Source organism: Drosophila bipectinata, chromosome 3L (genome assembly GCF_030179905.1).
Source record: "Drosophila bipectinata strain 14024-0381.07 chromosome 3L, DbipHiC1v2, whole genome shotgun sequence".
Lineage (NCBI taxonomy): Eukaryota > Metazoa > Arthropoda > Insecta > Diptera > Drosophilidae > Drosophila > Drosophila bipectinata.
In genome coordinates this window covers 22,639,363-22,666,205 of record NC_091738.1, presented here as the reverse complement: position 1 = coordinate 22,666,205, position 26,843 = coordinate 22,639,363, and the positions used below count along the sequence as shown (strand labels likewise).

The 26,843-nt window shown below is 46.3% G+C and overlaps 5 protein-coding genes across 5 annotated transcripts in view; 1 reads left to right on the top strand and 4 right to left on the bottom strand.

The window, feature by feature from the left end:
* The window catches only part of LOC108131632 (putative phosphatidate phosphatase), a 59,931-nt gene that overhangs the window by 3,003 nt on the left and 30,085 nt on the right, over positions 1-26,843 (bottom strand). The gene's annotated exons all lie outside the window — the stretch shown is intronic.
* Positions 657-1,593, bottom strand: LOC108131635 (putative phosphatidate phosphatase). The gene has a single exon (XM_017250614.3). The coding sequence runs from the start codon at positions 1,591-1,593 to the stop codon at positions 676-678; it is 918 nt and encodes a 305-aa protein (XP_017106103.2). The 3' UTR covers positions 657-675.
* Positions 2,346-3,541, bottom strand: LOC108131633 (putative phosphatidate phosphatase). The gene has a single exon (XM_017250611.3). The coding sequence runs from the start codon at positions 3,472-3,474 to the stop codon at positions 2,467-2,469; it is 1,008 nt and encodes a 335-aa protein (XP_017106100.2). The 5' UTR covers positions 3,475-3,541; the 3' UTR covers positions 2,346-2,466.
* On the top strand, positions 9,294-11,790 carry laza (lazaro). The gene has a single exon (XM_017250612.3). It carries the CDS (start codon positions 10,017-10,019, stop codon positions 11,013-11,015), a length of 999 nt encoding a protein of 332 aa, XP_017106101.2. The 5' UTR covers positions 9,294-10,016; the 3' UTR covers positions 11,016-11,790.
* On the bottom strand, positions 14,661-19,725 carry LOC108131631 (cilia- and flagella-associated protein 45). Its single transcript, XM_017250608.3, has 2 exons — positions 19,465-19,725; positions 14,661-19,409 (listed from the first exon to the last, which is right to left on the bottom strand). Exon 2 carries the CDS (start codon positions 16,420-16,422, stop codon positions 14,791-14,793), a length of 1,632 nt encoding a protein of 543 aa, XP_017106097.2. The 5' UTR covers positions 16,423-19,409; positions 19,465-19,725; the 3' UTR covers positions 14,661-14,790.

The window sequence follows — 26,843 nt, the reverse complement described above, 5'->3', positions numbered from 1 at the left end:
TTCTAAAGGAAAGGCTTCTCGTAAAAACCAGAGCGAATTTCGCACAGATGTTTTAGCCATAATTTTCCAGAGATTCTCTTGCATCTTTAGAATTTTGCTAGGAATTTTTTAAAATGTTTTTCATATAATTTTTAGTTTATAAATTTAAAATATTTTTATCAACGTGCGTTTATAGAACTACATAAGTAGCAGATATTCCGAACCCAATCAACCGAAGGGGATCGCAACAGGTGGTTTGTGCTTCCGCTAATCAGAGTAGGGTGAGGGTATCGGCTAACCGCATCTGAAAGCTTTTCTATCTACGGATCGTGCGTCAATGAGATACATCCTATGTTTGTTATTTTCTTCCATAGCTTATAAAGAATTTTCCAATTAGTTACTAATATCGAATAGTCTTTTGACTTCGCAAAAATGTAATGGCGGGTTAGAGAAAAGGTTTTTTTTACATCTCAAACTTCTTTTGGAAAAAAAGTAGTTTTCGAAAACCTAATAACCTAATTATTAACTTAAGCTCCGAAAATATTTTCGATTAAACGGTAATATGTAGGATCAGTCAATATTCATTCCAGTTTAACAATTATATTGTTGTTGTCATGTATTGGGATAGTCCAAGGTGAAATGACGAAAAAGTATTAGCTTAAATAATTTATTTTAGCAAAAGCTTGGTAAGTTCATTCAGTATCCATATGTAGCTCTATTATAGTACCCTGCATAGCCATAGATCTGTTCGTTCCTGGGCCACTGGCGCCGCTTCACCCGCACCTCCGTAAACAGGCCAGCCACCACGACGGCACCGAAGAACGCCAGAAACACGCCGAGAGCAGCCCCCGCCGCTACATCTGACAAATGGTTCTGGTATGTTGAGATGCGCTCCCAGCAGACGCCAAGAGCTAGAGACGCACAAGCCATCTGCAGAGTGGCACGGAGGAACCGCATCCACGGGGCGAACATCCGAGCCTGGGCGTAGAATATCAGAAAAACCATGGCATAGATGGTGGTGGTCACGAATCCGCTGGGAAAGGAGTGGCGCACAATGGAGACTAGATCAGCCGGAGTCGCGAACTCCGTGCAGTCGAATTTCTCAATGTAGGAAGAAGAGTTTCCCCCGGCAGTCCCGAGGCACTTGCCATCGCCCTCCTCGCCCCACGTGGGCTGGCAGACGTCGAAGAAGTAGGGTCGCAAACGCCCTGTGGAGTGCTTGGTCACCCGGATCGCAAGTAGGGCTAGACCCAGGCCGAATAGATACACTCCCACTGTCTTGTAGCACTCGCTGATGAAGCTAGGAATTCGGGCTCCCACGAAGACAAAGCGCTGCTTCAGCTCCGTTGTTTCCGGCACAAAGGCGGCTCTGACCATCTCGACTACGAGAATGAAGGACGCTGGGAGGACCACCACTGCGATGGTGAGATGGACCTTGGTCAGCCAAGGCTGGTGATAAGGGTACTGCAGACTCAGGTCGCTGCAGTGAAAGCCCCGCTGGGCAGTGGGAAGCTTTTGGGGCAGCAGCACCAGGGCCACGCCGAAGATCCCCAGGAGGATGAGAAAGTCGATGACCAACCGAGAGAGAAGACGAGTATTCGGATTGCCGCACATTTTGACACTAACCTCTGGGCTAGTGGAGTCAGGCTCCCTCTCCCCACGGTCAGTACTAATTTGCATTTCCATCGACCAGGTCGTATTGAGCGTTGCTACACAAACTCGTTTTACGAACCTTTGTCTCGCTTTTCCATCTGATCTAGGCGCTGGTCCCAGCCATCATCGGTTACTCAAATATGCAAAGGTCTCGATAATTTATTCCTATTTTCTAAAGCTGGATTCCACCAAGAAGTGGTCCGCCCAACTTGTTCTTTCTTTCTGCGGAAAGGCACCTGTAACTGTAAATGTTTGCAACCTATTTGGGGCTTAAATCAAAGCCCGTCTGTAATAATAACTCTTTCGCAAGTTCTACGGAATGTGTCGACTGAACCTTCTAACCAAACATTTTTTCTTTCTATTTGCAGGTAAGACTTGGCTTCCCCTAATAATTGGTACTGGCTGAACGGTGGGTAGTATTCATCTTGAAGATGAAATATATTTTAAATGAAAAACAATGTATCTGAGAAATGAGTGAACGTAAAAGTAATGAATAATGAATACTCATGGATTCGAAGCAAAGATGTTTCATATTGCGGAAAGTCCGATGTCCACTCATGACTGACATGCTATGAATCCATGCCGAAATCGTTAAGTTTTACAACTTTCGAAAATATCCGAAATATGCTCTCCGAAGCTGCTGGCATCGCTTTCTTCTCAGTCAGTTTTTTTGCAAGTTTTATGCGCGTCATTAATCAATCTCCCTCGATAGCTTGTGTGATAATACATATATTTATTTCTCTAGAATACAAACAAAACAGGAATTTGTGCAAATCTTTGTTCCAGTGTCTACATGAGGTTCTGCAAGCTTAATTTCGCTAATCTATATTTTGCTCAGGGCACATAGCCGTAGTTGTGATACGTTTGAGCGTATTGCGCCTGCGCCTGTGCGGGGTGCGCCGCCAAGTACGGCAGCGTTCCAAACGTGTAGGCCGGCAGAGCGGGAGGCACGCCCTGGGCCGCTCCTGGGGCCCCCGCAGCAGCGGCTCCTCCGGCCTGGGATTTGGAGGAGCTCTTGGGCGACACCTGGGGCTTTCGCAGGGTGTTGGCCGAGTAACCATTCTTGGCCCAGCGCCTGTTGGCAAACAGATCGGTCACAAACACCGCCGTGAGCCATGCGAACACAACGCCCAGTGCCGCTCCTGCCATAACGTCGCTCCAGTGGTGATAGTAGTCAGTGATCCGGGTCAGGGAGACGTACCAGCCAAACATGACAAAGAGGAACTGCAACAGGTGCTTCAGCAGCTTAGAGACCCGAGTGCTGAGCGCCACCTGCAGGTAGATGGCCAGGTAGAGCATGGCGTACATCATCAGGCTGGCGTGACCGCTGGGGAAGGATTGGTTAAGCTGCTTGAAGGCGAAGTCCGACATGTTGGCGTTGCTGCACGTGAAGGCATCGATGTACCGTCCAGCATTCTGGGCGTCCTGGCATCCGCTTCCGTCCGGCAACATGGGCTGGCACACAGCGAAGAAGTGGGGCCGCAGCCGCCCGATGCAGAGCTTTGAAAGCATCGTGGCGAAGGTGCACATAGCCAGGCCAAATAGGTAGCAGATCGCCTGTCGGTACAACTGGGCCAGGCGCTGGGTCGGACGGCTACCTGGAAGCTGCTTGAAGAGCTCCACCACGGCTATCACGGCTGTGGGCACTCCGAGAACTAGGCCGATGACCAGCTCATGACCAATGGTGCTATCACGCATGGGGTAGCCCAGGGATTCGTCCCCGCAGAAGAAGCCCCGCCGGAAGGGGCGCACCAACTTGTGCAGTAGCAGGCTGGCCCCACTGAGGGCCGCCCAGATCAGCAGGTCGCAGAACCCGCGGGCCAGCTTCGTGTACTTCGACATGCCGGATTCAGCTTCCGCGAAACAGTAGTGCCACCAACGACGACTCGGCGCGACTGCCAATCCGCGCTTCACCAGTCCAGCGAGGCTGGCGGTGAGTCGCCCAACCTGGCCGTGATTTCAGACTGGGCCCGCTCTCTCTCAGCTGCCGTTCTCTTTCTTCGCATCGCTATGCGGCCCGCCAGTCTCAATCGGGTGCGTGCTCTTCCCAGCCACGTTCCCCACTACCTCCTGGTAGCCACGTCTTGTTATTTTTGTTGCCGTGGCTACGTCGGAGCTTCCACACGGCTCCCACCCCCGAACCGCAGGCCTTTGTTGAATGTTTGATTTTTCTGATTAATTACAAAAACGCTTCTTATTGTGCCCACAATCCGAGAAACCCTAAGCAATTGATAAACAAAGCCGTTGAGCTTCTAGGTGCGTTGATAAACGGAATCCAGAACATCTCCCGTTGCAGTTACCAGAAATGCAAACTCCCGAGAAGCTCATATTTCATAAACAATAACCGCAAAAAATAAAAACAAACATGCGGAGAGTGCTTCCACCTCCGCGAACGGACAACATGTTGGGCAACTGGTTTCACGGATTGCTCATAAGAAAACTGGAGAAAACACTTACCAAAAGTCCAACCCAGATAAGGCTTTCCCAGAAGAGAGCCGGAGCCCGGCAGATGAAAACTGGTTTCGCACCCGAGGTTCTCGCCTTTCGCTTCGGAGTGCACTTTCTGCGCTTTCTGGGGTGCGTGTGCATAATTTTGCGGCGGGCAGCGAGCGGAACGCCGCAAAAGAGGCAGCCCCGTGGGCAGCACTCATGTGTGATAATTCGGCTTGCGGCTGCTTAATTGCTCGCTGCAAGCGCATCTTCGGCTGCAGTCATCGTTGGGAATTTTCACTTTTAGGGATTTCTCATTCAGTGACTCATCCAACACTAAAGCGACCGTGATCGGTGAGCCGGGGAGCAGGGGAGTGCGCACCTGATCCACTACCGCGAGGTGACTGCGCAGCTTCCCAATTGCATTCCTCGGGCTACCACTTGCGGGCACCTTGGTGACGCCTTTGGTGACGAGCTTTAAGCTCCGTCCCTCGGTGGGTTTTGGGGAGATCGCGCGAGATCCACGGAAACTGGTTTTGGTTGGGAACTGTCTTTCCGCAGTTTATTTTTATTGCTCTGCTAATTGAAACGGCTAGCAGCCAGGGCTGGAGCGGGCAAAAGTGGGATGCGATGTGGCTCGTTAACTGCCGAAATTAACATCTAGTTTCGGCTATAATTCAGTCATTATTCTTGGGGATCGAGGGACCATTAAATTGGTGTGAAATATGTATGTTTATTATCCAATTATTCAATCATTAAAATTATAAAAAGAAACGTTCCACTATTATATGTAAGAAAAGAATTATAAAATTTTAATTTTTTGTTACATTTAGTTAAGTAAGAACTATTAAGTCATCAAAGTTTTAACTATTAAGTTTTAGTTATATTAAAGGAGGATACATGTAGCATGCATTTTTAGATTTTTCTTTCGAACTTTAACGTAAAAGTAAAAGCTTCTTTAAAGAAATAAATATCATGCCGATTTTTTAAAAATATTCCTTTTCACCACTTATGTAGATAAAGTGAAAAATGTTCACAATAGAAGGGCATTTGTAGTGATAAAGTTTCTGTCGTTTTTATACCCTTGCAGAGGGTATTATAATTTTGGTCAAAAGTGTGCAACGCAGGGAAGGAGACATCTCCGACCCTATAAAGTATATATATTCTTGATCAGGATCACCTCCTGAGTTGATATGAGCATGTCCGTCTGTCCGTCCGTCTGTCTGCTTCTACGCGAACTAGTTCTCAGTTTTAAAGCTATCGTCTTGAAACTTTGCACACACCCTTCTTTCCTTTGCACGCAGTATATAAGTCGGAACGACCCGACTATATCCAATAGCTGCCATATAACTGATTGATCGGAAATGGTATAACTTTGGTGTTTCTAAAGTTAGAGAGTTCAAATTTTAGGTGAGAGCTATTTTTAGCAAAATAGTACGACATGCCAAATTTCGGCCGACTGCCATATAACTGAACGATCGGAAATGTCCCAACTTTCGTGTTTTTGAAGATAGAAAGCTGGAACTTGGTACAGATTATATTTTTGGTCAGTTGATTCGACCTATCAAATTTCGGATCGGCCGACTCTGTCTTATAGCTGCCACATAACTGAAAGATCGGAAATGGTATTGTGGTAAAAATATCAACTTTCGTATTTTTGAAAATAGAAGTTTGGGACTTTTTTTAGACTTTGTATTGTAATAAATTGGATTATATATTCCCATAAAGATCGGCCAACTATATCCAATGTTTGCGATATATATCCGGTTTTAACTGCAAGGGTATATAAACTTCGGCTTCGCCCGAAGTTAGCTTTCCATTCTTGTTAAATATCTAAAATACAAACATTTTTATTGAATTTTTTCAGAAATATATAACTGTAATCTATGAAAGATTAAAATAAAAAAAATGTTCATTTATGACAAAATTGGCAATTAAAAAAACAAAGCTTCGTTTTTGGGTTAATAAGCTAATGCATTCATTCTGTTCATTACCAATATATCAAAAAAAAAATTAGTTAATTAGTTAATCCGACCAGTTAATTCATTTTCGATAAATAGGGATCACCGACTTCCCAAACACTTTTTTGAGAATAACATACTTTGTAGCAATTCGACATGAAAAGAAAAATTAAAACTGACAGAAAAATAAACAATCACGTTTTTTTTTTAAGAAACATGAAGAATGTTCTTGTTCCAAATTAAATGTGACATTTTGTTATGAATTGAATATATAATCTTAGAAACAAAAATACATTTTTTTGAAAATCCTAATTGAGTTTCACGGATTTTTCAGATATTGCTTCCAGAAATAGTCCCAATTTAAAATAATATGAGTCTTACATTTTAACTACTTAAATCAAAACACCTGTCCAACCAATCCTAATGAATTATCTTATAAATGTTTACATTATAATGTTTATATTTTTTAATATTAGTTCCCTTCGATATGTTTAAGATATTGTTTCCCTATTATTTTAAATTTTTCCAAGAATGTGTATACCTGGTTTCCAGTACGACGGTTATTGCAACGGTATAGAAACCTCGGCGTCTTTGCAATGTTAGTGGCCCCTAGGCCCCTGTAAGTGGGTGTTTAAAGTTTTATGGATTTGGGTGCATTGCACGTGCAAGAAATTAAAACCAATTCAAGTCAATTCAAGTCAAGTCAAGTCAGAGTTTAATTGCGCAATTCGTGGATCTCGCATCGTTGATAGTTCCAAAGACCTTTGAAAGCTTTGCACTAATACCCCTCGTAAATGGCCTGCACTGGTTATTAACCCTGCCACCATCCAAGTTATCTAAGGGCAGTAGGATCCAATCGCTCACGCCCCTTATTCCGTGTACCTGATTGTGGGGGTATCCCAGTCGGCCATCGCGAAGCGACCAGAGGGTGTCGCCATTGAGGAATGCCAGCAACAGAATATTGAATATTGCCAACAGATCCCCCGCTAATCTGCACTGTCAATGGCAACTGCTTCCCCAGGGAAACACTTGAAAAACTTTGGAACTGGGATCGTCACCGAATCGGATCGCCAGTAGTTCCTCCTTTACATACTGCGTCGCAATTGCAGCCGCGTCGCTATCTCGTCGGAAGCGCTATCAGCCCCCGCCCCACCTGGTTAATTGTTGTATACACCTTGCCTTATCAGCCTGCCCCTGGCAGGGAGCTGGGAGAGGCAAGCGGGGATCGAGATCAGCAAAAGCAAAGTAACAAGTAAAGCACTTTGGAATCTTTTGTCTCAGCAGTTTGACGGTTCGTCTGCACAGGAAGTACTTCTTAGGTTCGCAAAGCCAGAGACTTGCCGAGTCAGAAATTTTTGTCCCCCACGGACAGAGCCCGGGGGTCCGGGGCCTAGTAGTACAAGGCGTATAAATGGGTTCCCGTATGCAAATGGATGCGGTTGTGCAATCCATGGACATCCGCTGGATCCACGTGTTTAATGAATTATGCCAATAAAAAATTTGTACTGGAAGTTAGTAAAGCCACCGACAAATAAAACCAGAAACCTTACGAGCAGCCTTCCCACATGGTGGTCATAACGATAATGATCACTCGACGACGATCATAAATACCCGTTTTTGGCGCGTGCTGCGGTTGTTTTCGATACGAATTCGGACCGAGATGTTCAAGGGGCGTATCGGTTACTGTTCTGAGAGCTTTGCACAAATCTGGTAAAGACTTACCCATATCGGTACATAAGGTTGAAATGCGAGTGCGCCCTGTAACACATGCTACTATAGATCTTAACATCAACTAGATTTAAACCACATATTGGACTCAATTTTCTTAGATTCATATATTTATATTCCAACTATTTTAGAGTTGAATCTCTAAAAACCTCAAATCTTTTAAAATAACTCAAAAACAATACCAAAAAGCACCAATTGCGGAATGATTGCACCGCTATTTTCATACCACTGGTGTATTTTGCATTGTCCAGCTGATTTGGAGCAATTTCCTTGCAGTACAACTACGAAATTAGCATAAATTAACAGCAAATAGTTGCTAGCAAAGCAATTTCAATATAAATCGAGCAGTTGGAAGTCTCCATAAAGAAGCCAGATTCGAAGTGCAAATACAAAGTGGCCATAAACTAGCTCCACTTTATGCACTGCAGCCCAGGTCCGACTTCGGCTCGGACTCCAGATTGGAGTCCGCCCAGTGTGGCAGTCGCCTCCATTGCCACGGAAACTGCCGCATGAGGCTGGGCCCGAGCAACGACCTACATCAACGCAAATGCCACAAAACAGAAACCGTCTTGAGTCACGTTGCAATGACCTACTCCAAAGGCGACCGCAGGCGTTTGGTGGAGCTCCTCAGTCCTCTGGTCCCCTCCGTCGTCGACCCTCTGCCTGGTAAATGCATCCGAGGGACTCGAAAGCCACTCTTTCATTATGCGCAAATGCCAGCTCGCAAGCAAACAAGCCTAAACAAACTGAGCAAAGCAAACCTTGAAACAATTCAATAGTTTCCTCATTAGCAACGTTCGTGCTGCGCCGGCAAACAAAGGGGGTGCGCCGAAAGGATGTCCACTGTACCTTACACGCAAATTGATTTATGTTGCAAAGGCTATCGACTTTTTGTACATGAGAGGGATATGCCTTTTCCCAATAATGTTTCCTAGTATTTGTCCCAGTAAGTGGATAAAAAGGTGGATTTCTAAAAAGGAATTTTTGGGCAAATTTTTGTCTTCGACAAATAAATTCTTTTTTTTTAGTGTCAGCGATTAAGTTACATTTTTAAGTGAATGCGTTCTAAATTAACACTGTCTAGTCGTCAGAGACATATTCGCCGGCAAGTCCTACGCAAATACGGCATACTGACTTTAAAGTATCAGAATATAAAAATGCATGGTCCAAAGCGGAATCCCGTACCGGTTCTATACAATATTTAGCTCTGTCTAGAAAATAATTCAATCATTGATGATTTGTTGTAAGTTATAACAAACAATCTTTTATTATCTAATATTTAATGTAAGGCTTTCTATAAAACTGTCTATTGTTAGTTTGCTAGGTTTACTATTCATAAATGTTCATAACTTAATTCGGGAGGGTTTGTAGGGATATATTGAGAGTTATTATATTTTGCCCAAAAGTTTGCTATGCGTTGAGTATTTTTTTTATTGGTAACTACTAGCTCATGAATGATCAATTTAAAAATTAAAAAAAAATCTTTATTAGATAAGACGTTGTGAACTTTTTCCGAGTGTACGTACGACTGAGCTAAGAAGAGCGCGGTCGTGATAAGGAGTACAAGCACCATTGAAATCCAATATCAATGCGAAATTTACACAGTGCTGGGAACCTTCAGCGCTGAGGCCCAGCTCTTTTTAGTTGCTGTGTCTGTTTAGATTCGATCTGAAGACCGTAGACCGTAGCACTGGCACCACCAACACTACCACCGCCCAAGAGGCAAAAGACTGCAGTGTCTTGCCCCTGCAGCGCACTACTGGTAATCGTTTCGATCACCGAAGTGCAGCCCCGTCGAAGCAGGCACCGTCACCAACGAGTCACATTCGTCGCGATTCAAACAAAACGTCAGCGCGGCCCAGAGCGGCTCATAGACATCGAACGGAGTGCGATCGTAGCGGTTCGTTCGTTGTTCGCGGCTCGCGATTGGCAAGTCTCGCAGGGTTTCGGAAATTTGGCAAGGGTCGAGCGCTCGGACGGCAAGAACACATCCTTGCCCGGGTAATCTCTTCGCGAATATTAAATCCGGGACAAAATAAAAGAAAAGCCAAAGGTGGCCAGACCATGTGCTGTTGAGAGCGGAATGTGCCTTTATCAAAATCTCGACGAACGAGTAAGTGCGCAATTTGTGAACAGAGCCGAAAATAAATAATTGTGAATGGGCGAGAACGGGGCGTAAAACTTGACTGATATCCGCCGAGTCGGAAACTCGGAACCGGAGACCTAAGGGGCAAGTGAGTGAACCCCGATAACGGCCAGCCCAAGATGAACACCTTCAAGCGCGGATTCTTCTGCTCGGACCTGAGTATACGTTACCCGTATCGGGAGTGCACCATCACGGTGCCAATGCTGCTGCTGATGATGCTCCTGCTGCCGATGCTGTTCCTGGCCGTGGCGGAGATCATGCGCATCTGCAAGCGGTTCCGCACACGGCTATACCTGCGCAACCTGTGGCGCGCCGAGGCTACCTTCAGCTTCGGCTTCATCGCAACCTACCTGACCACGGAGCTAGCCAAGCATGCTGTGGGGCGACTACGGCCCCACTTCTTCCACGCCTGCCAACCGCGCCTGGATGACGGCAGCAGCTGCGCGGACGTACAAAACGCGGACCTGTACGTGGAGCAGTTCCACTGCTCCAACCGCGACCTCTCCGCTCTCCAGATCCGGGAGCTGCACGTCAGCTTCCCCAGCGCCCACAGCAGCCTCAGCTTTTACTCGATGTTCCTGCTGGCCCTGTATGTGGACGGGGCATGGCGCGGCCGTGGTGGAGTGCGAGTGCTTCGCCACCTGCTCCAGTTCGTGCTTTTGATGGTAGCGCTATGCGTGTCCCTCAGCCGGGTAGCCGACTACTGGCACCATTGGAGCGACGTCTTGGCTGGCGCCCTGCTGGGTCTAGCTTACGCCACCATCACGGCCGTTTACGTGGGCGACCTGCTTCGCCGCCGGCACCGCCCAAGGCAGTCGGCCCTCGGCTACAGCCACCACCTTCACCACCACCACCACCAACTAATGGCGGACAAGAACGCTGGCGCCAAGGTGCACTTCCTGGGAGCAAACGCCGCCTCGATGACAACCAGCACTCCTCTGGATGATCTGCATAGCCGGGACTCGGACCCGGAGGACTCCAACGAGTCTGACCATTCCCACGACTGCCACGACTCCCGGGACTCTTGTGATGGGGATGAGGACGACGACGACGTCGACATGTACAAACCGCCCGCTTCCCGGCCACCTTCCCAGAGCGATCTCTCCCACGTCGTGTGAGACAGCTGGAATAATGGCTCAGGCGGGATCGACTGAGAGGCTTATCGGCCTGCCGGCTGCTATTTCGACTATTTTTCCATTTAGAAATCGAAGCAAACTGAAAAATGAGATAAGCGTGAGGCAAATTCCCTACCTGGTACTGGTCACCCCTCCCCTCCCGGGCCGATTTACGAAATGTAATGCGAGAAGTTGTGCAACGTCCGCGGCTGAGTTGGATCGCTTGGACGCCGAAACAGTGGGCTAATCATGGAATCCGTCTTCGGAAAGCGTTTTTGGAGGCACACAGGAGGACCACCAGGCGCTGTATCTAAGCGGTATCGCTACTGGTATCCATTTGCACCACCGCCGCCCACCGCCCACTGGTAACCACCCGCTACCCGCTGTCCCTCGCTTTTTGTTTGTAAACAATGGCGCTGTCACGTCGCATGCTTTTGAAGTGGGCAGCTCGCCAACGTGAAGCGCTGTCCCAATCAGCTGCGACAATCTCTTAGCAACGATGCCGACTGCCAACTGGACTGCCGTCTGACTGTCCGCCTGTCGGCCGTCCCGCGGCTGCTCAGCTTTCAGTGGCTGGCCGATAGGGGATTGTGTACAGCCAAGCTGGAACGCACATTCGTGGAGGATTCGTGCGAGGCGCGAGATTTATGAACAAATCAATTAAGTCGTGTCTATTATTATTATTGGTTTTATGTTAATAATGTTTGGTTACCGACAGATTTTGAGGCTTAATCCAAGTGTTTGCTTAATAAATATTTGTTGTCCAAGTGATTTAAAAGGTGGAATTTTTTCAAGTTTTGCGGCTCGGCGTAGCACCATACCTCCCTCTGCCCACGCCCACATTTCCAGGAACGTGGAACTTATCGAGTTTATAGAAACCTTAATACATAAACAAAGGCCTGATAAGGGAACGCCTATCTGATAGATAGGCAGATAAATAAGTGTGTAATGGCAGTCATAATACCCCTTTAACGCATTCCTGGTCGCAGAAAACAGAACAAACATTCCTTGGATTGACTAATTGTGAGTGTCTCAAGCGTGGCCGTATCTAATCGCGGCTATAAATTTCATAATCGCAGAAATGGTTCCACACTCCTCGAAGATTCGAACAGCTTAATTGATAAGACGGGCACTGCGAGGTATTGGCGCCGGTTTAATTTCTGTACACCTTTGGGAGGTGCGTGCACTGGTGGCTCTATTTAAGCGGACAAGACTGCCCAAGGCCATCAATCATACGGACCCAGCGACAGCTTCATTCCGCACTATAGGATGCCTGATAAATCGTGTCTGAGCCTGCCAACACTTTACGTTCTTGATCATCCTCATCAAGTCAAAACTGGTTTAGCACATTATTTCATTAGGTAGATGTTGCCCATCAAACGTTATTGATTTGCCCCTTCTAATTGTACCCAAATTAGTCTATTTTTAAGCCCCTATTTTTGCGCTCAATCTGTCAACGCATGTCTGTCAGTGGCCTCCAGAAATCCGATTCGCAGATGGAAGTTTCCTGCAGAGCAATCAAGCGACTTCCTCAATTATATTGATTTTCAATTTTTCGGTCCGACCCAGCCCTGCAGCGCCATAAGTATTTATATGCAAATGAGGACGCGATTGATGCCTAGAGTTTAGGGCCCAATTGAGTCCCATTACCCAGTCACCTAGATATGCCGAGGATACAAATGTGCGAGAGCAGATACAAATACGATATCCACTCAGACAATTCGTCTGGAATCTGGAATTCTCGTGAAATGGGGGAGGGAGGTGGCTTGCGGCATCGGCAGCGGCAGATAAACCAGACCGCAACTACAAAAGAAAAGCCATTGAAATAAAACGCAAAACTAAAGCCCGCAATTTATTTTTAAGTACACATATCGAAGATGCCGACCGGCCCCCGAACGCAGCCCAAGGAACAATCCAACCGAACTGAAGCGAAGCGAGAGAAGAAATCACTTTGCTAATACAAAACAATTGTGTGCAATCTTGCAGATACGTCTCGATGGGGCCGGGCAGGTGGGAGGGCTGGGGCGGAATGCAGTGCTCTGTAAGGTATCTGCGTCTTACTTTTTTCAATTATAAGATATTTTTTGGCTTTTTACCTTTTCCATAGCACGAAATTTATAAATGCCAAAGATGCTGCGCAGGCACAGTGGGCTACGTTACAAGCCCTGTTACAGATATTTCCAAGTAGACGATTAGTCTAGTAGGCAAGTAGTAGGCAAATGAAATATTTTTTTTATTTGAGGATCTAATTAACATCCTCTCTTTGATCTAATTAATAAAATAATTGTGTATTTTTTGCATAGCAGTATAGTAGTATAACTAAAACAGTATGTTTAAGATAGGCTAAGGATATAAGTTTTATAGACAGATACAACATTAATCGGTTTTATATTTAATTTATACTTTACCCTATACCTGTTGTTTACAAAAATTTAAATTGAAGAAGCTAAAATTGTATTTTTAATGTGAAAATATCTCTTTCTAAAAAATTTAAATATTTTAGCTAAATGGCCTTTTTATGTTGAAATATTTATTTGAGAATAAAATCTATGCCCCTATCATTTGTGCTTTTACATGTCCTGTAGGCTGCCTAGGTGACAGGTGTCTGATCCACTGTTCCAATGCTCCCCTGTCCCACTGTCCCTCTGTCCCACTGTGGCAGACTCCCTCGCACATGTGAACGTAGTTTGTCTCCGCTTCTCTATTGACATTTCCTCAAAAACTTTTCTCATCAATTCATGTCAGAGTGAGTGCGCGTGTGTGCTACTTGTAAATACGACAACGTTTATTGTTATTGGAATTATTACAGCCTTATGCGAGTGGCAGCAACGGGTGTCCCGTCGGCTCTCCCCTGGCTCCCTAGGTAGACGTCACAATGGTTGGCAGGGAAAACCAGTTCCCCGCCCTGGCTTTTCTTTGCCCGCAGATTGCTGAGAGGCTGGATGCTGGGGCTGGGCCCAAAGAAGGAATGGGTGGTGGGGCATGTCTTTCGTATTTTTTGGCGTATGCGAAAATTTAACGAATCATGAAATACGATAATTGAACCATGCACAAGACTTCGTCGTTGTTGGTAGCGTCTTCAGCTTCAGCATCAACTTCGTCAGCTCCATTGTTTGCCTGTGTGCGCCGGGAATGTGTGTGGCATAATAAAATTTTATTGTAGCCAAAAGTTGGCTACCACTTTTTCCCTGGCTCGGAGGCCGTAGTTTTCCCCTCCACCCTCCACCAGTAATTGTTTGTGGTGTGCGTCGCCCGCACTCCCGTTTGCGCGCCCGCGGGGAAAGTGGGCCGTGTGGGGGCGGCGGATGCCAGCCGCCCACATAGTTGGAAATTAGCGAGGAACATGGGTGGCCTTTTTACCGCGAGCGCAACAATGTCGCCTAGTCATTATGACGGTTCTTTGATTTCTCTCGCCCGTTAGGTACTTCTCCCAATTCCTTGGCATACTTTGCGGCTGCCAGGAAATTTCTGCGAATCAAAACTAAGACAGACTTTTGGGTGAACAACTGTTTAATTGATTTGTAGAGCCTGAAAGCCGAAATTATGTGTACGAGTCTATGGAAACGAATCCAAGGAAAATCAATAATAAAACTTGAAATTGAGTAAGATGCTTTGAGAAAGTTTATTTTCTGCATTAACTATTCAAACCAAACGGAAGTCAGGTTCTTTAAATAAGAAAAATACATGTGTTTTTTTGTTTACTTTTTTATCCTATTTCTTTAAAAAATTCAGTGCGTAAAGGATAATTCCAGAGACTAATTGGTTGTAATGAAAACCATCAACGAATGCGGTTGCGGGCTCCCTGGATGCCCTTCAGCTGCTTCTCCACCTCCCGCAGATACTTCTCCGGCAGGCAGTTCTCTCGCATGGCGGCAATCTTGGCGCCAATAACCTGGCGAATGTTGGAGTCGCGCTGCTTCTCCTGGTCAAGCCACTTCTGGACCCGCTCTGCCTCCAACTCGCTGAGTCGGCGGCGCTCAGCCTGCTTGTCGTTTATCTGCTGGCGCAGGTCCTGTCGGTAGATCTGGCGCTGGGAGTCGCGTTGTCGGTCCATGGCCTTTTGCTTTTCCTCCTCCTCGCGCATGCGGTCCATCACCTTGGCGAACTCCTCCTCTGCGTGGGCGATCTCCAAGGCCAGGCGCTGCTTCATCTCCTGGGCCTGCTGAGCCCGTGACTCAAGCAGGTCCTGCTCCACCTCGCGCTTCGCAATAGCCGCCTCCTTTTCGCGCCGCCGATACTCGCGCTCCACCCGGTCACGGTCCTTCAGATATTTCAGCTCATCGTTGGCCTGCCGCGTCTCCATGGCCTCCGCGGCCACTGTGAAGATCCGCTGCTGGCGCCGCTCGAACTCCTTCTTCGCCAGGCGCTGCATTTCCTTGAGCTGGCGCTCTTTCTCCTGCTTCTCGCGCATGTAGGCTGTGACGCGCAGCTCGGCCAGTCGCTCCTGCTCGCTGAGCATAGTCTTGAACACGTTGGACATGTTCCGGATGCGCTGGAGTTCCTCACGAAAGCGCTGCTTGCGCAGCTGGGCAAAAGCGCGCTGCTGCTCTTCTTGCTCTCGCAGAAGCTCTGTGGCACGGCGGATGTCCTTGGCCTCGTCAGCAACCCGCTTGGCCTCAAGGTAACGCCGGTTTTCGCGCTCACTTAGCTGCTGGCGGATCTCGTTAGCGTACCGGTTACGTTTCTCCGCCTCCAGCCGCTCCCGCTCGTCCTCGGCGGTCAGAGCCTGCTTGGCCCTCTGATTGACCATGCGCGCCAGACGCTCGTCGTCTTCCCGCAGTGCCTTAGCCAGCATGTGCTTCTCCTGGATCTGCGCTTCCCGTACAGCCTTGCACTTGGCGTCGAGAATCATGCGGTTTATCTGCTTGACCTCCTCTTCCTGTTCCTGCCGGGCCAGGAATGCTCGGCTCAGCACCGACCCCTTTTCCTCCAGTAGTTCAGCCAACTCAGAGCTGGTTCCTTCGGCATCGCCGGGCGCCGGTCCCCGCGCCTCGTCGATGGCTTTGAAGCGTCTGCGCGTCTCCTCCACCAGCTGCAGCTGCTGGCGGTGCTTTTCTTCCTGACGATCGATTTCCTGCAGCCTGTCGCTCACTGTGGGCACCTTACCTTGGTCCTTCAGTCGGCGTAGCTCATTGGCCCGGAGGACTAGGTGCTTGGTTCCCTGGTTGCGCTTCCGCTCCCGCTCATTGCGCTTCAGCTGTTTTTGGTCGTAGGCCGCAGATTGGTCGCAGGTCGTCCTCTTGAAGGAGGCAAAGCCCAAGGGGGCTGAGGTGGAGGGCCGGAAGCCGCCCGCTGGAGGCCGATAGGCCGCCGTCTGAGCTCGTGCCCGGGCCCTTAGCTCTTGGCACTTCTGCTGCAACTGCGAGTCGGCGCTGACAAACCGGACGTTCGAGGCAGAGAAGCAGGGCATTTTGGAGCGAATTGATCTCGGATATGCAATCTGGAAAACCTTCGAGAAAACTAAATTTTATCGCGTTGCAGAAACAGCCTTTTGGGGCTGGGAGCGAATTTGTTTTACCTAACAACCGGTGGTTGCCTTAGCGCCCATTTCAGTGAAGTTGCCTAGCTACCCCAAACGATGGGCGAAACTATTCATAGAACACTTTGTGTAACTGGCGGAAGCACGACTGTTGTGTTTATTGGAGACTCCTCCCCACACCTCTGATCTCGAAGGCACCCTTCAGAGATTCCGGGAGCTTTTCTTTTGATTCGGTTGGGTCGGCTGCGCGCACCCTGCCATTCCTTATCTCTCCTGCCCATTGGCCAAACACTCGGACCTCGGTCCTCCGTCCCCACAGAGCTTCAGAAATGCAACCAAGCATAAATTTCGGGACTCCGCCACAGCCCCCGATGATTTATGCGCCTTACTTAAGGACAAAACGTCGCAAACACACCCGCCCGGGCCCTGCCGAAGTCCCTTCCGGAGCAGTGCAATGATGTGTGCGAATGTGGGAAAGAAGTCAGCAATTATGCGGCATAGAAAAGCAATAAGCTAACAAAATTCACACATTGTGGACGGAGTCAGAACTGGGCATTTGAGATATCAGGGGAGACGGCCCGAACCCACTTGTCCGTTTCGGCAACATCCATCCATTCATCCGTCCATCCATCCCCATTCCTCCAGCCCATCATCTTACCAGCCCTCCAACCATCGAGGCGTGTTGGAAACTCTAAGCTGCAAAAGTTTACGGCCACACATACAAATTAACTTGACCAGAGCAACAGACGGAGTCCAGGGCCACGCCCACATTGTCAAGCACATTCGTGAGTGGGAGGCCGTGAGTGGAGGGATTCAATCAAAGTGAGGGGAGCGAGGCGGAGCTGGACTGGGAAGAAATCCAAGCCCAAAGCCCAAACGGGTCCAAGCTATTTGTGCTGACTTTAATAAAAAGTTTTCCTTTTTTCACTGTTGCACACACACAAAAACTTTCTCTTATGTGAAATGATTCCCTTCGACTTGGTCGGGCTCTTCTAGTTGGATGCATTGAGGCGTTAAAGTCAACTTAAGCTGGTCCGGATGGCCCCGACTCCAGCTTGGCCCCCGGGTTGGCCGCTGCTGGAAGTGCGTCGCCACCCAGTTCGCAAATGTAAATTGACATTTTCGAGTGCACGATTGAGCAAATGAACGTTTTTTCTGCCTCCTTCTCCCAGTGATCCCCGCTTTCTGGGCTTCCTGCTCCCCTGTCCGTATGCTGGGGTAATGACAGTCAAGTTGTTGGATTAGCACGGTGAGCCGCCCAAGGAGATCCAACTTGAAAAGCGGAATCCCAGAATGTGGAAGGTCATGCATGGGCTGCTTGATTATATGCAAAGCATTATTATCCGGTGTAGGACGCGGCGAAGAGGGGTGGCTGGCCGGAGGACATCATTAGCATTCCTAAGTTTCAGCTCAGGCTTTAATTTATGCGCTCAAGTTTCTCTCCGGTCGAGCCAAGTCCTCCACCGCAGGACGCCTATGTCGTTAATTAAGCCCGATGTAAGTCGGCCTATGTCCAGGGATTAGAAGGTGGGCAGGCTTGGATTGAGTTATCGCATGCTCTGGCCCGGATTCGAGCCCCTTTTTATCTCTGCCCTGGCAGGTGAGTCCCAACACTCCCGCCCGAATCACAACTTTAAGCGCCGTAAAGTTCCTTGACTAAACTCCAACCGAAAGACAAACGTTTCTTCCAAGGCAAATCCGGCAAAATCATCTGCCAAGGCGCAAAGACCCGAACTAGAGTCCGGAAGAAGTCGGATTCGGCAGCTGAAATTGACAATTCTCCAGGCCCTGCCGCAAAACTTTCTCCAATATGGATTCCGAGAGTCTGGACTTACGTTGCGTATACGTAATATTGGCTGGCGGAAGAAGGGCCGAAGGGAGATGCTGCTCTAAAAGCATGATGTTCTCAAATGTCTTTTGCCATATGATTCATTTAGAGTCCACCAGGGAGTATTTTAGAAAGCTTCACACACATTCTCCCGCCTAGTGTTGACTTATTTGCATAATTTACATAGGAATGAGGAAGGTACCAGTCAGCCCTGCCCTATCTGGCTGCCTCTCTCGTGTGTCTGCAGCATAGAATTGCTCCCTGACAGACATTCGATTTCCGGTTGCATTTTCATAAACATGCTCGGAAGAGATTTTTTCGAACTTTGTATAAAATATTGATCCCCTGCCAGCTTTCAAGTTCAGCTCCTTGCCACCGCACCTCCGCCTTCCACTGGCAGCCAGCAGCCATTTTCCTCAGTTTACTGTTGACGACGTCTAAGGCCGGGGAGGTGAAAAACCCACACCCCCATGTGTGTCTCAGACCCCAAAAGGCCCGACTGTTTTGGGTTTCGGTCCTGCGTGCTTCGTATTTTTATTTATTTGACAACATTTTTCGTAGCCGCACCGTTAAACTTATGCTCTGGTCAATTTTTTACTGTGAATTCCGGCACTTTGCATCTTTTCGCACATTTTCATTGCAAATTAATTCGGGCTTTGCCATATATTTTATGAGCAATCTTTTTGCAGGCCTCCGTTGATTTATGTGGGGCATATTTCTGGGCCAGAGCTTGGCTAACCCAAATCCCCTGATTGATTGATCCAAACGACATGCAGAGTCTGCTCTGGATGGGCTTACTTACTGGCCGTCCGAAGCATTTGCCGCACAATGAAATCCAATCGAGAGTCTTCGCATAGAGCCAATTATTTTGCCCTCTTATGTCAAAGCGCCCGGGCGGAGACGACTAATTAAAACGTTGTAGAACCGCTCAAAAGAAATATGATTTGACTTAATTCTGGCTGCTCCCTCTTCATTTACTTTCAATCAAGCACTTTGACCCAGATTCGATTATTCCGCCAAGGGACGCAGTCCAAGGCTGCCTTGCCTCGGAATGGCAATATGAACGCACGCCAGACTTGCTTGAATATCGCTAGAGAATGCAACTGAAAAGGCCATGCAAGTTTACTGGAATACGGTTTACTCACTTCCAAATCGAAACTGGTTCCATCGACCCTCCCCGCGGAAGCCCGGGCAACAAAAAAATATAACTTATATTTAATCCAGCACACAAACAAGTCATTAAGAATATTTCGGGAGGGACAGGCGAACCCGTTGGGATTGTCCAAAACCAGGGTGCCTGGTTGCAGTGGCGAATGTAAAATGGAATTTATTGAGACTGCAACAAAGAATTACGGCGTGCCTTTGTCGGGAACGGAGCCCCGAATGCCAGATGCGCTTGGCGAATGTGGTCGGCCCTTGGCCTTATTTATGGCACCGATGATAAGATGTCAGGTTCACAGTGAGTCACTCAGTTCACCCGCTCGTCGATGCGCAATTTGTCATTAACTCCTATGGACCCCAATAGTTTCGATTTGAACGCTTACTTGCAACAAATACTGTTCTTTATTTAAATTCAGCACAGCACCGCCGGCTGAATCAGCCGGGTTTCTATTGAAGCAATTTGAATTCATAACCACATGACTTGGGCCTGTCCAGAGGGAAACCACATGCGTACGTGGACATGTCAGGCCCCGGCGTCCATCTGACATTGGCGCCCCCCGGGGCTCCGATTCAGAATCTGAGTCTGAATCTAAATCCGATGACGACGACGACAACGACGATCGCGATTGCAATGGCGATTACGTGATGTTTTAATTAAGTCTTGTTTGCTGATTTCAAACATTTCTGAGAGGAAGTTGACTCTCTCAAGTGCAAAAACGGTGGCACCAGCTCAGACAAACATGTGTATTTATGCAAATGTCTCTTTTCCTTATTTGGCAAGTAATCATCAAGGAAGAAGACTATTCGTCACTTGTGGTGCCACGAATTTAAAATAAAGCGAATAGAGATTTATTCAATAATACGTATTATTTTCAATAGTATAATGTTTTCCTCACTTGGTGTGTATAACAACTGGCCTAGGAAAATTTTAAGCCACGTCTTCTCGGTCCGTAAAATCCCAGACCTGAAAATCAATAAACCAAGGCAAAGCCAAGGGTAGGGCCAGTTGAAACGCCCTCCGACGACGTGAAACGTTGCAAAATAAATTAAATACAAAATAACAGCAGTACATGTAAATAAAAGTGGGCAGTCAAGGGTTCTTGCAGGCCCCCTCGATTCTCTCGACCTCCAAGTCTGAGCTACTCCCGGGTATCCTGGGGGTCCTGGGAGTCCTGGGAGTCCGAGGTCCTTCCAACTTTCCGTGTCTAGTCGATGTCAGTGAACCATTAGCCGGCCTCCAAGAGTAAAGTAAGCTCTCAAGAAGTTGGCCGTGAAAGTGTTTCTTAATTAAAAAATGCTTGCTACCCTAATTACTTAGCATTTCTAAATTAATGAAATTCCATAATAAAATTAACGCTTACAGAACCTCTCGATCTGGTTCAAGTGTTGTGTAAGAATAAATAAGAAAATAATGCATTCATGGGGAAATTATTCGGTCTTTTGTGTGAATAATTTTGAATATCTTATCGTTTTTTTAAGAAACTATAGTTACAAGAGGTTTTTTTTTTATATAAATTTTAACAAATTAGTACGGTTTTAGTATTGATAAAGAATATTTCCAATATTTTAAATTGGGCTACTTTACTAAGTTGTTTACACAAAAGAAAACCTCGACCTGCTAGTATTATTGAAAATATAACATCCACTTTGTCCAATGTTACTGTGGGGTACTTTCCTAGCGGGTATCCAGTGAAAAATCAGACTATCCTCTTGTGATTTTAGGGTTTGGTTGTGGTATTTACTCTGAGTAGCCAAACTCCGTCCCCAGTCACTTGTTCCAAGGAGGTCATGCAAAATGCAAATTTTTTGTCCTTAAATGTGCTTTAAATTTAAACGGACATGTAAGGCGTGACTCCTTTTCCTCCGAAACGAGTACAAGGTCTCTCATACATAAACCTCTATGTATGTAAGAGCAAAAAAGAAGTCAGACGTTTTCTTAGAAATAAGACCTATTCAGGATTCTTAATATTGAAGATAAATTTATATTACAGATCTAGCTATGCCTTTCTCAATCAAATAAATTTAGTTTTAAAATTTATCTTTTTGATGGGCCTGTATTTAATATGCATATGAAATGTTAATACAAATTATATTTTCTGATACATTTATAGTTTATTGCCAATGAAACCATTTTAAATGCTGGCTTAAATAAATAATATTGAAAGCCAAGGGCAAGTGCACTCTCAGTGGTATTTGCATAAGATTCCATAATGCGGTAAACAACGATCTTGGTCCATGATTAGCCCGGGGAATCACAGCCGTTATTACCCCATTTATCGACTACCAGCCCACTGTGACAAGCGCTCCCTGCCGCTTTATTTTAAGTTTTAATTTATGCAAATTGTTGCTTTTTGTTATCCCTGCTGCTATTTTTGCACATGTGCTGGTCCTTCTGGGCCCTCCTCCACTTGTTTGTGTTTGCTTTGGACGAATTTAAATTCTCTGTCAAGTCCACCTCAGCCCCTGGCCGGCTGCATCCCGGGCACAGACAATCAATGCAGCCTCCACTCTTCAAGCTCGGCTCCGTGCGGTTCGTTGCCATCGATAAGGATAATGGAAAATTTATTAGTTTAATTGAATTTCTAAGGCGGAAGTTTTACGTTTACGTAATGATATCGCCCCACACCCCGAGTTTCCCTAGACGCTCCTTGCCTGTGACGTCCTTTACGGGTGCAGCGGTTTGCTTACATTGTCCTCCCAGCCCCCTCATGGGCGTGTGTACGTTGTCCTCGGTTTAGTTGGGGCTTGTGCGGCATGATAAATTATTAATGAATGCATTCGCCTACCACTTTTTGTTCCTCCATCTCCTGCAGCCAACTCCGGCAGACCGGGCGCTGGAATGGTCACCGAATGGTGCATGATTCGGCATTTTTGTTCGCATTTTTTCTAAAATCTAAGGATATAAAGAAAAAGGCTTTGGCTGAATAATAGGAAAACATGAAAGCGTCTATAAATAATCCTTGAAACTTTTAAACGACCAACTCATAGCTCATGAATTTTTTTTTTTTTCTTATTTTTTTTAGTAATAATAAAGGTTTTGTAGATTGAAAGGAATACAACTTTTCAAGTGCTGCAGTTATCATATTTGAAACTACAAATTCCTTTTTTTAATTGGTAGTTGAAATTAGTTTATTTGATAAATAACAGGAAATGCTTCAACATTTTCATGGCTGGCATTTTGGTTAAATCAACGTTGAGAGCGGTTAAGACCTAGCGCGTTTAGTACATGGGTTTCGGGATATATTCCAATTACTTCCCTATAGTTTATATTGCCCTTCTCATATCCGGTGGGCCAAAAATAGTCTGGAACCTATACACTCGCCTAAGCCAGTTCGGCTAGACCGAGTCTTTAAAGTCATCAATTTAATCGTCTGGGTGCAGGAACAGGCGAAAACACCCAAACCAAACGGATCCGAGATCCGAGACGGGAGGTGTGGCTGACAGTGGTTACGGGCGCGAGTGGGCTGATGGGCGAGTGGCAACCAACGGAAAACACTTTGCAGAAAAAGCAACGAAAGCTAGCACAGGCAGGGTAGTCTGAGTGACCTGAAGCGAGAATCCCGGCTGGAGAGGGGCACTAGGTGGGGACAGAAGGCAGCCGCGTGGCACGGAGTACGGTAGCCGGCCAGGTGGCAACCCCTTCGCTGCTCAAGTGGTCAAAAGTGGCGCCCCAGCGCAAATGGCTAAAGCCAAAATGATGAAAGTGCCGAGCCAACTCCCTCCTAGCATTACACTCCATCCACCTTCTACCTCCCTGGGCCAGGCGGTGTTGTTGTCGTCGATGTGGAGCGCACATCAAAGGTGCAAACGGCGCTTTAGGGCTGTGGATTGGTACTCGTAAGGACGGTGGGTGCTCCTGGTACGCCACTTTGCATAAATGACGGGGGAGTACAGGGGCCACTGAAAATAATAAACTAGGAGTACGCATGTGGGGGCTTCTCGGCCCGGTTTGATGGAAGGAGCTCCTTTCGTGACCTTTGGGTGCCTTTTAATGTGGTTTGCCAGGCAGACACCCCTGCAATTTGCAATTAATCAGCAAACAGGCAAACACGATCCTGCCCCGGTCCTGTTGCAAGTCCGCTGCAAGTCCGAACTGGATAGACAGGAGGGTAAATGCACGGATACTAGTGGCGTTGCATTGATAGAAACGCAGTGGCAGTTGGCTCATAAATTAACTCTGGCTGCAGTCGTGGCAGCAAAGGGTTAATTTCGAAAATGCTTAATAGCCACCCCTCCACGCGGACAGGTCTGACTCCGACCTTTAATTTATTTCTCATTTGCCTGCTCGGATTCCACTCGCCCATAAAAGTCAATATGCCCGCGAACTGCATTAGTGCAGATCCAAAAGTGTATCTTTCGACGGCAGTCGGCTTTAAAACAATACTAGATTAAGTGAGTTCCGCACCACTCGCTCGAAAGGAGAGAATATTTCAAAAAAATAATAAATGACAATTTCATGGCGGGGGCATGTGTGGGAGTTGTCTACTTATAAGACCCCACCAGAGCACCACAGAGCCGGAGATCCACTGCCAGCCGACTCCGGCACATGTGCGGAATTTCGTTGCCAAAAGGCGAACCAAGAAAATAAGTCATTAAAATGCGGATTGCCAAAAGCGTTGAAGTGGATTTTTGCATGTTATTTGAGCGATGCGGCTCAGGCTGAGACCCTAGACTTTAGAGTGAGTTAGGCCCCTGCTGGCGGGAAGTGTGGTGTGCGGAGGGATGTGGTCCCGTCACTGGGGCTCCCAGCTGACTGACAGGGGCAGGCGGAGGACACCAGGCCAGCCGCTAAGCCCTGTGCCTCTGACTCAGCAACCGCCTTCCTCTTCAGCAGCAGGATTGTGATTGGAATTGGGGGGGCAGTGGAAGTCGGGGGAAGTTGAGTGGATTTGAGTGGGTGGATGGGGCGTCCCTCTAACAGGCAATGAAGTATTTAATGATCTGGTTGGAGACTTTCCCTGCAGGCTGACTCTGTTCATTCCCATCGCCCTCCAGGCGCTCATGAGACCGATAAACACGTTAACTGCTCCTCGACTATTACCTGGCCACTATCTAGGCATCTATAAGACGCATAATTCTCCACATAAGTCTCATCAGAAACCGGTTTCCAGTCATATTTGGGAAGATTGGGTCGAGATACAGCTTCACACGCCAGCTCTACAAAGAACCCCTTAAATGCCAATTAATTTCGGGAATCGCAAACTGTCAAACTGGCATGCGGACTCCTGATTCAAGCTGTCCCATGGATTCTCCCCGAATTCCCAGAATGCTCGCGATACATGTTCCAGCTTCACGCTTCCACTTCATTCTCTTTTGATATTTTTGCATGTTTTGGCGTCGCGGTCAGCGTCGTATTTCTTTAATTTAATTTTTTTATTATCAGAAATTAAAAAAAGACGTAAAAAAAATAAGCCTTAGCGGCTTAGCCCACGCACTGCCGGTGACTGGAAATGTTTACGATCTATTATTCCTGCTTTATGATGCCGCCGAACCGATCGATTTATACACAGAGTCTCGTGTTTTATTCCCCAAAAAATTAACAGTTAATTTACTGGCTGTAGTGACTGATGACTGATACCCTTTCGGGGCAGGGTAGCTTTGATAAGGAGCCCTGAATATGAAGGTTATTGAAAGTGACAGCTAATGCTTCAGCACAAAAATAGATGAAGCCGCAGCCCCAAGGTCCCATCCAGTTGAGACATTTTTCAGAAAAGAGACTTATCCCCGTTCCAAATGGAAATGTGTCGTGCCTTAAAGACGCCATAAATTTTCATTTTCAATAAAAATAACGAGGAAATGTATAATTTTTCTTCCCCTTCCCAGTCGTCACTGCAAGTGCGTAGAACAAAGCCGAGCGGACGGCCGGATAAGGGCTCCCCTTCAGAATGCTTCAATAAATTTTGCAGTTAAATTTGTAACACCGTCCATGGCACTATGGGGTTTTTGACCTGTTTTTGTGGCATTAATTAATAACTCGGTCAGTTTTGGAGATATCGACATGAAACTTTACCAATCGTTATTATTTGATCCTAGGCACATATAGTAAGAAAATCGTTCGGATCAGGAAACTATATCCTATAGCTCCCATAGAAACGATTTGGTAAAAGTAAAGATAAATTAATGAAATTTAAGGAGCTGATATTTGTTGCTATTTTAATACGATATAGCAATTTTGAACCAAATCGGACAACGCTTTCCCTGAAAACTGTCAGTTTAAAATACCGGATTTCAGTGTTCTTCCATACAAATGCATATAAAAGTTGAAAAAGAAAAATTCCTTCATACAGTAGTACTAATCTTATTATTCTTTTTTTTTATTTTCTATAATATATCAATATTATCTAAAAAAAACAAGCTGGAATCGTTAAATTCGTCATCTTCGAGACAAACATTATTTTCGTATTCGTACGAAAGCATCTCAATTACCTCAATTGGAAGTAAAAGACTCTTTAGTTTTTTATGCATCTCGATAAATTAAGGACGAAATTGGATTTGATGTATCCATCAGATGGAATGTAATCGGTAGTGTTTTCTTGAATGGTGACGCCTGTCTGATTTATACAGCTTGTTTCAGGACTCAGACGCTTCTTCTCCAAAATAGCCGACTGAAAGCACCGTATTTTCCATTACTTCCATTAAAAACTGGTGGCTTTTTTTTTCAAAACGGCATTATCCACATTGTTATTTGCATGGCGTTAAAAAAAAACATTGTGCAGCCATTTGATGCTCAGCCCGGCCCCTTTCGCGGTTCCAAGCAGCGACCAAGTCGGCTTTTGGAGAAAGTGAGGTTATCTAAGAAAAATTCAAATTGCACCAATAGTGGAGAAAAGTGCACAATAAGACTAACAGCCTTTGCTCAGTATTGACAACACTACAACATACACTTGGACGCATTGAAAACTTTTTATTCCTTCTATTTCAAAACTCTTCCCAAAGTTGAAATTTGTTTCCCAAAATTCAGCTTAAGGTGCATCTATAAAATGACAAAATTTTAGTATAGACACGCACAATTTAAACAGATAATACATTTAACATGTAGTACAAACCTGTGAAATCAGTGTCCATTACTATTTTTCTTTTTAAATGGAGTTTTAAACAAATAATCTAATTTCACAAATCCATATGTGAAAATTGAAAACTTAGCGCACGTGCTTTCGGATGCAACAGCTGACTTTGCAGCTGTTATGCTAGCATATGGTGCTAATAATTAATATTTTGAGTATGAGGCATAATAGTTTGATGTTTTCTTAATACATTCCCATTTTTTTTTTTAAATCAGAGAACTTTCAAAAAATGATTAAATGCCACATAAAGTGGTCAAAAACCCCATAGTGCATGGGGCCAGGCGGTAGGGAGGCAGTGT

Excerpts from the sequence above, each read along its gene's own strand:
- LOC108131635 (XM_017250614.3), bottom strand. The coding sequence starts at position 1,593 with ATGTGCGGCAATCCGAATACTCGTCTTCTCTCTCGGTTGGTCATCGAC.
- LOC108131633 (XM_017250611.3), bottom strand. The coding sequence starts at position 3,474 with ATGTCGAAGTACACGAAGCTGGCCCGCGGGTTCTGCGACCTGCTGATC.
- laza (XM_017250612.3), top strand. The coding sequence starts at position 10,017 with ATGAACACCTTCAAGCGCGGATTCTTCTGCTCGGACCTGAGTATACGT.
- LOC108131631 (XM_017250608.3), bottom strand. The coding sequence starts at position 16,422 with ATGCCCTGCTTCTCTGCCTCGAACGTCCGGTTTGTCAGCGCCGACTCG.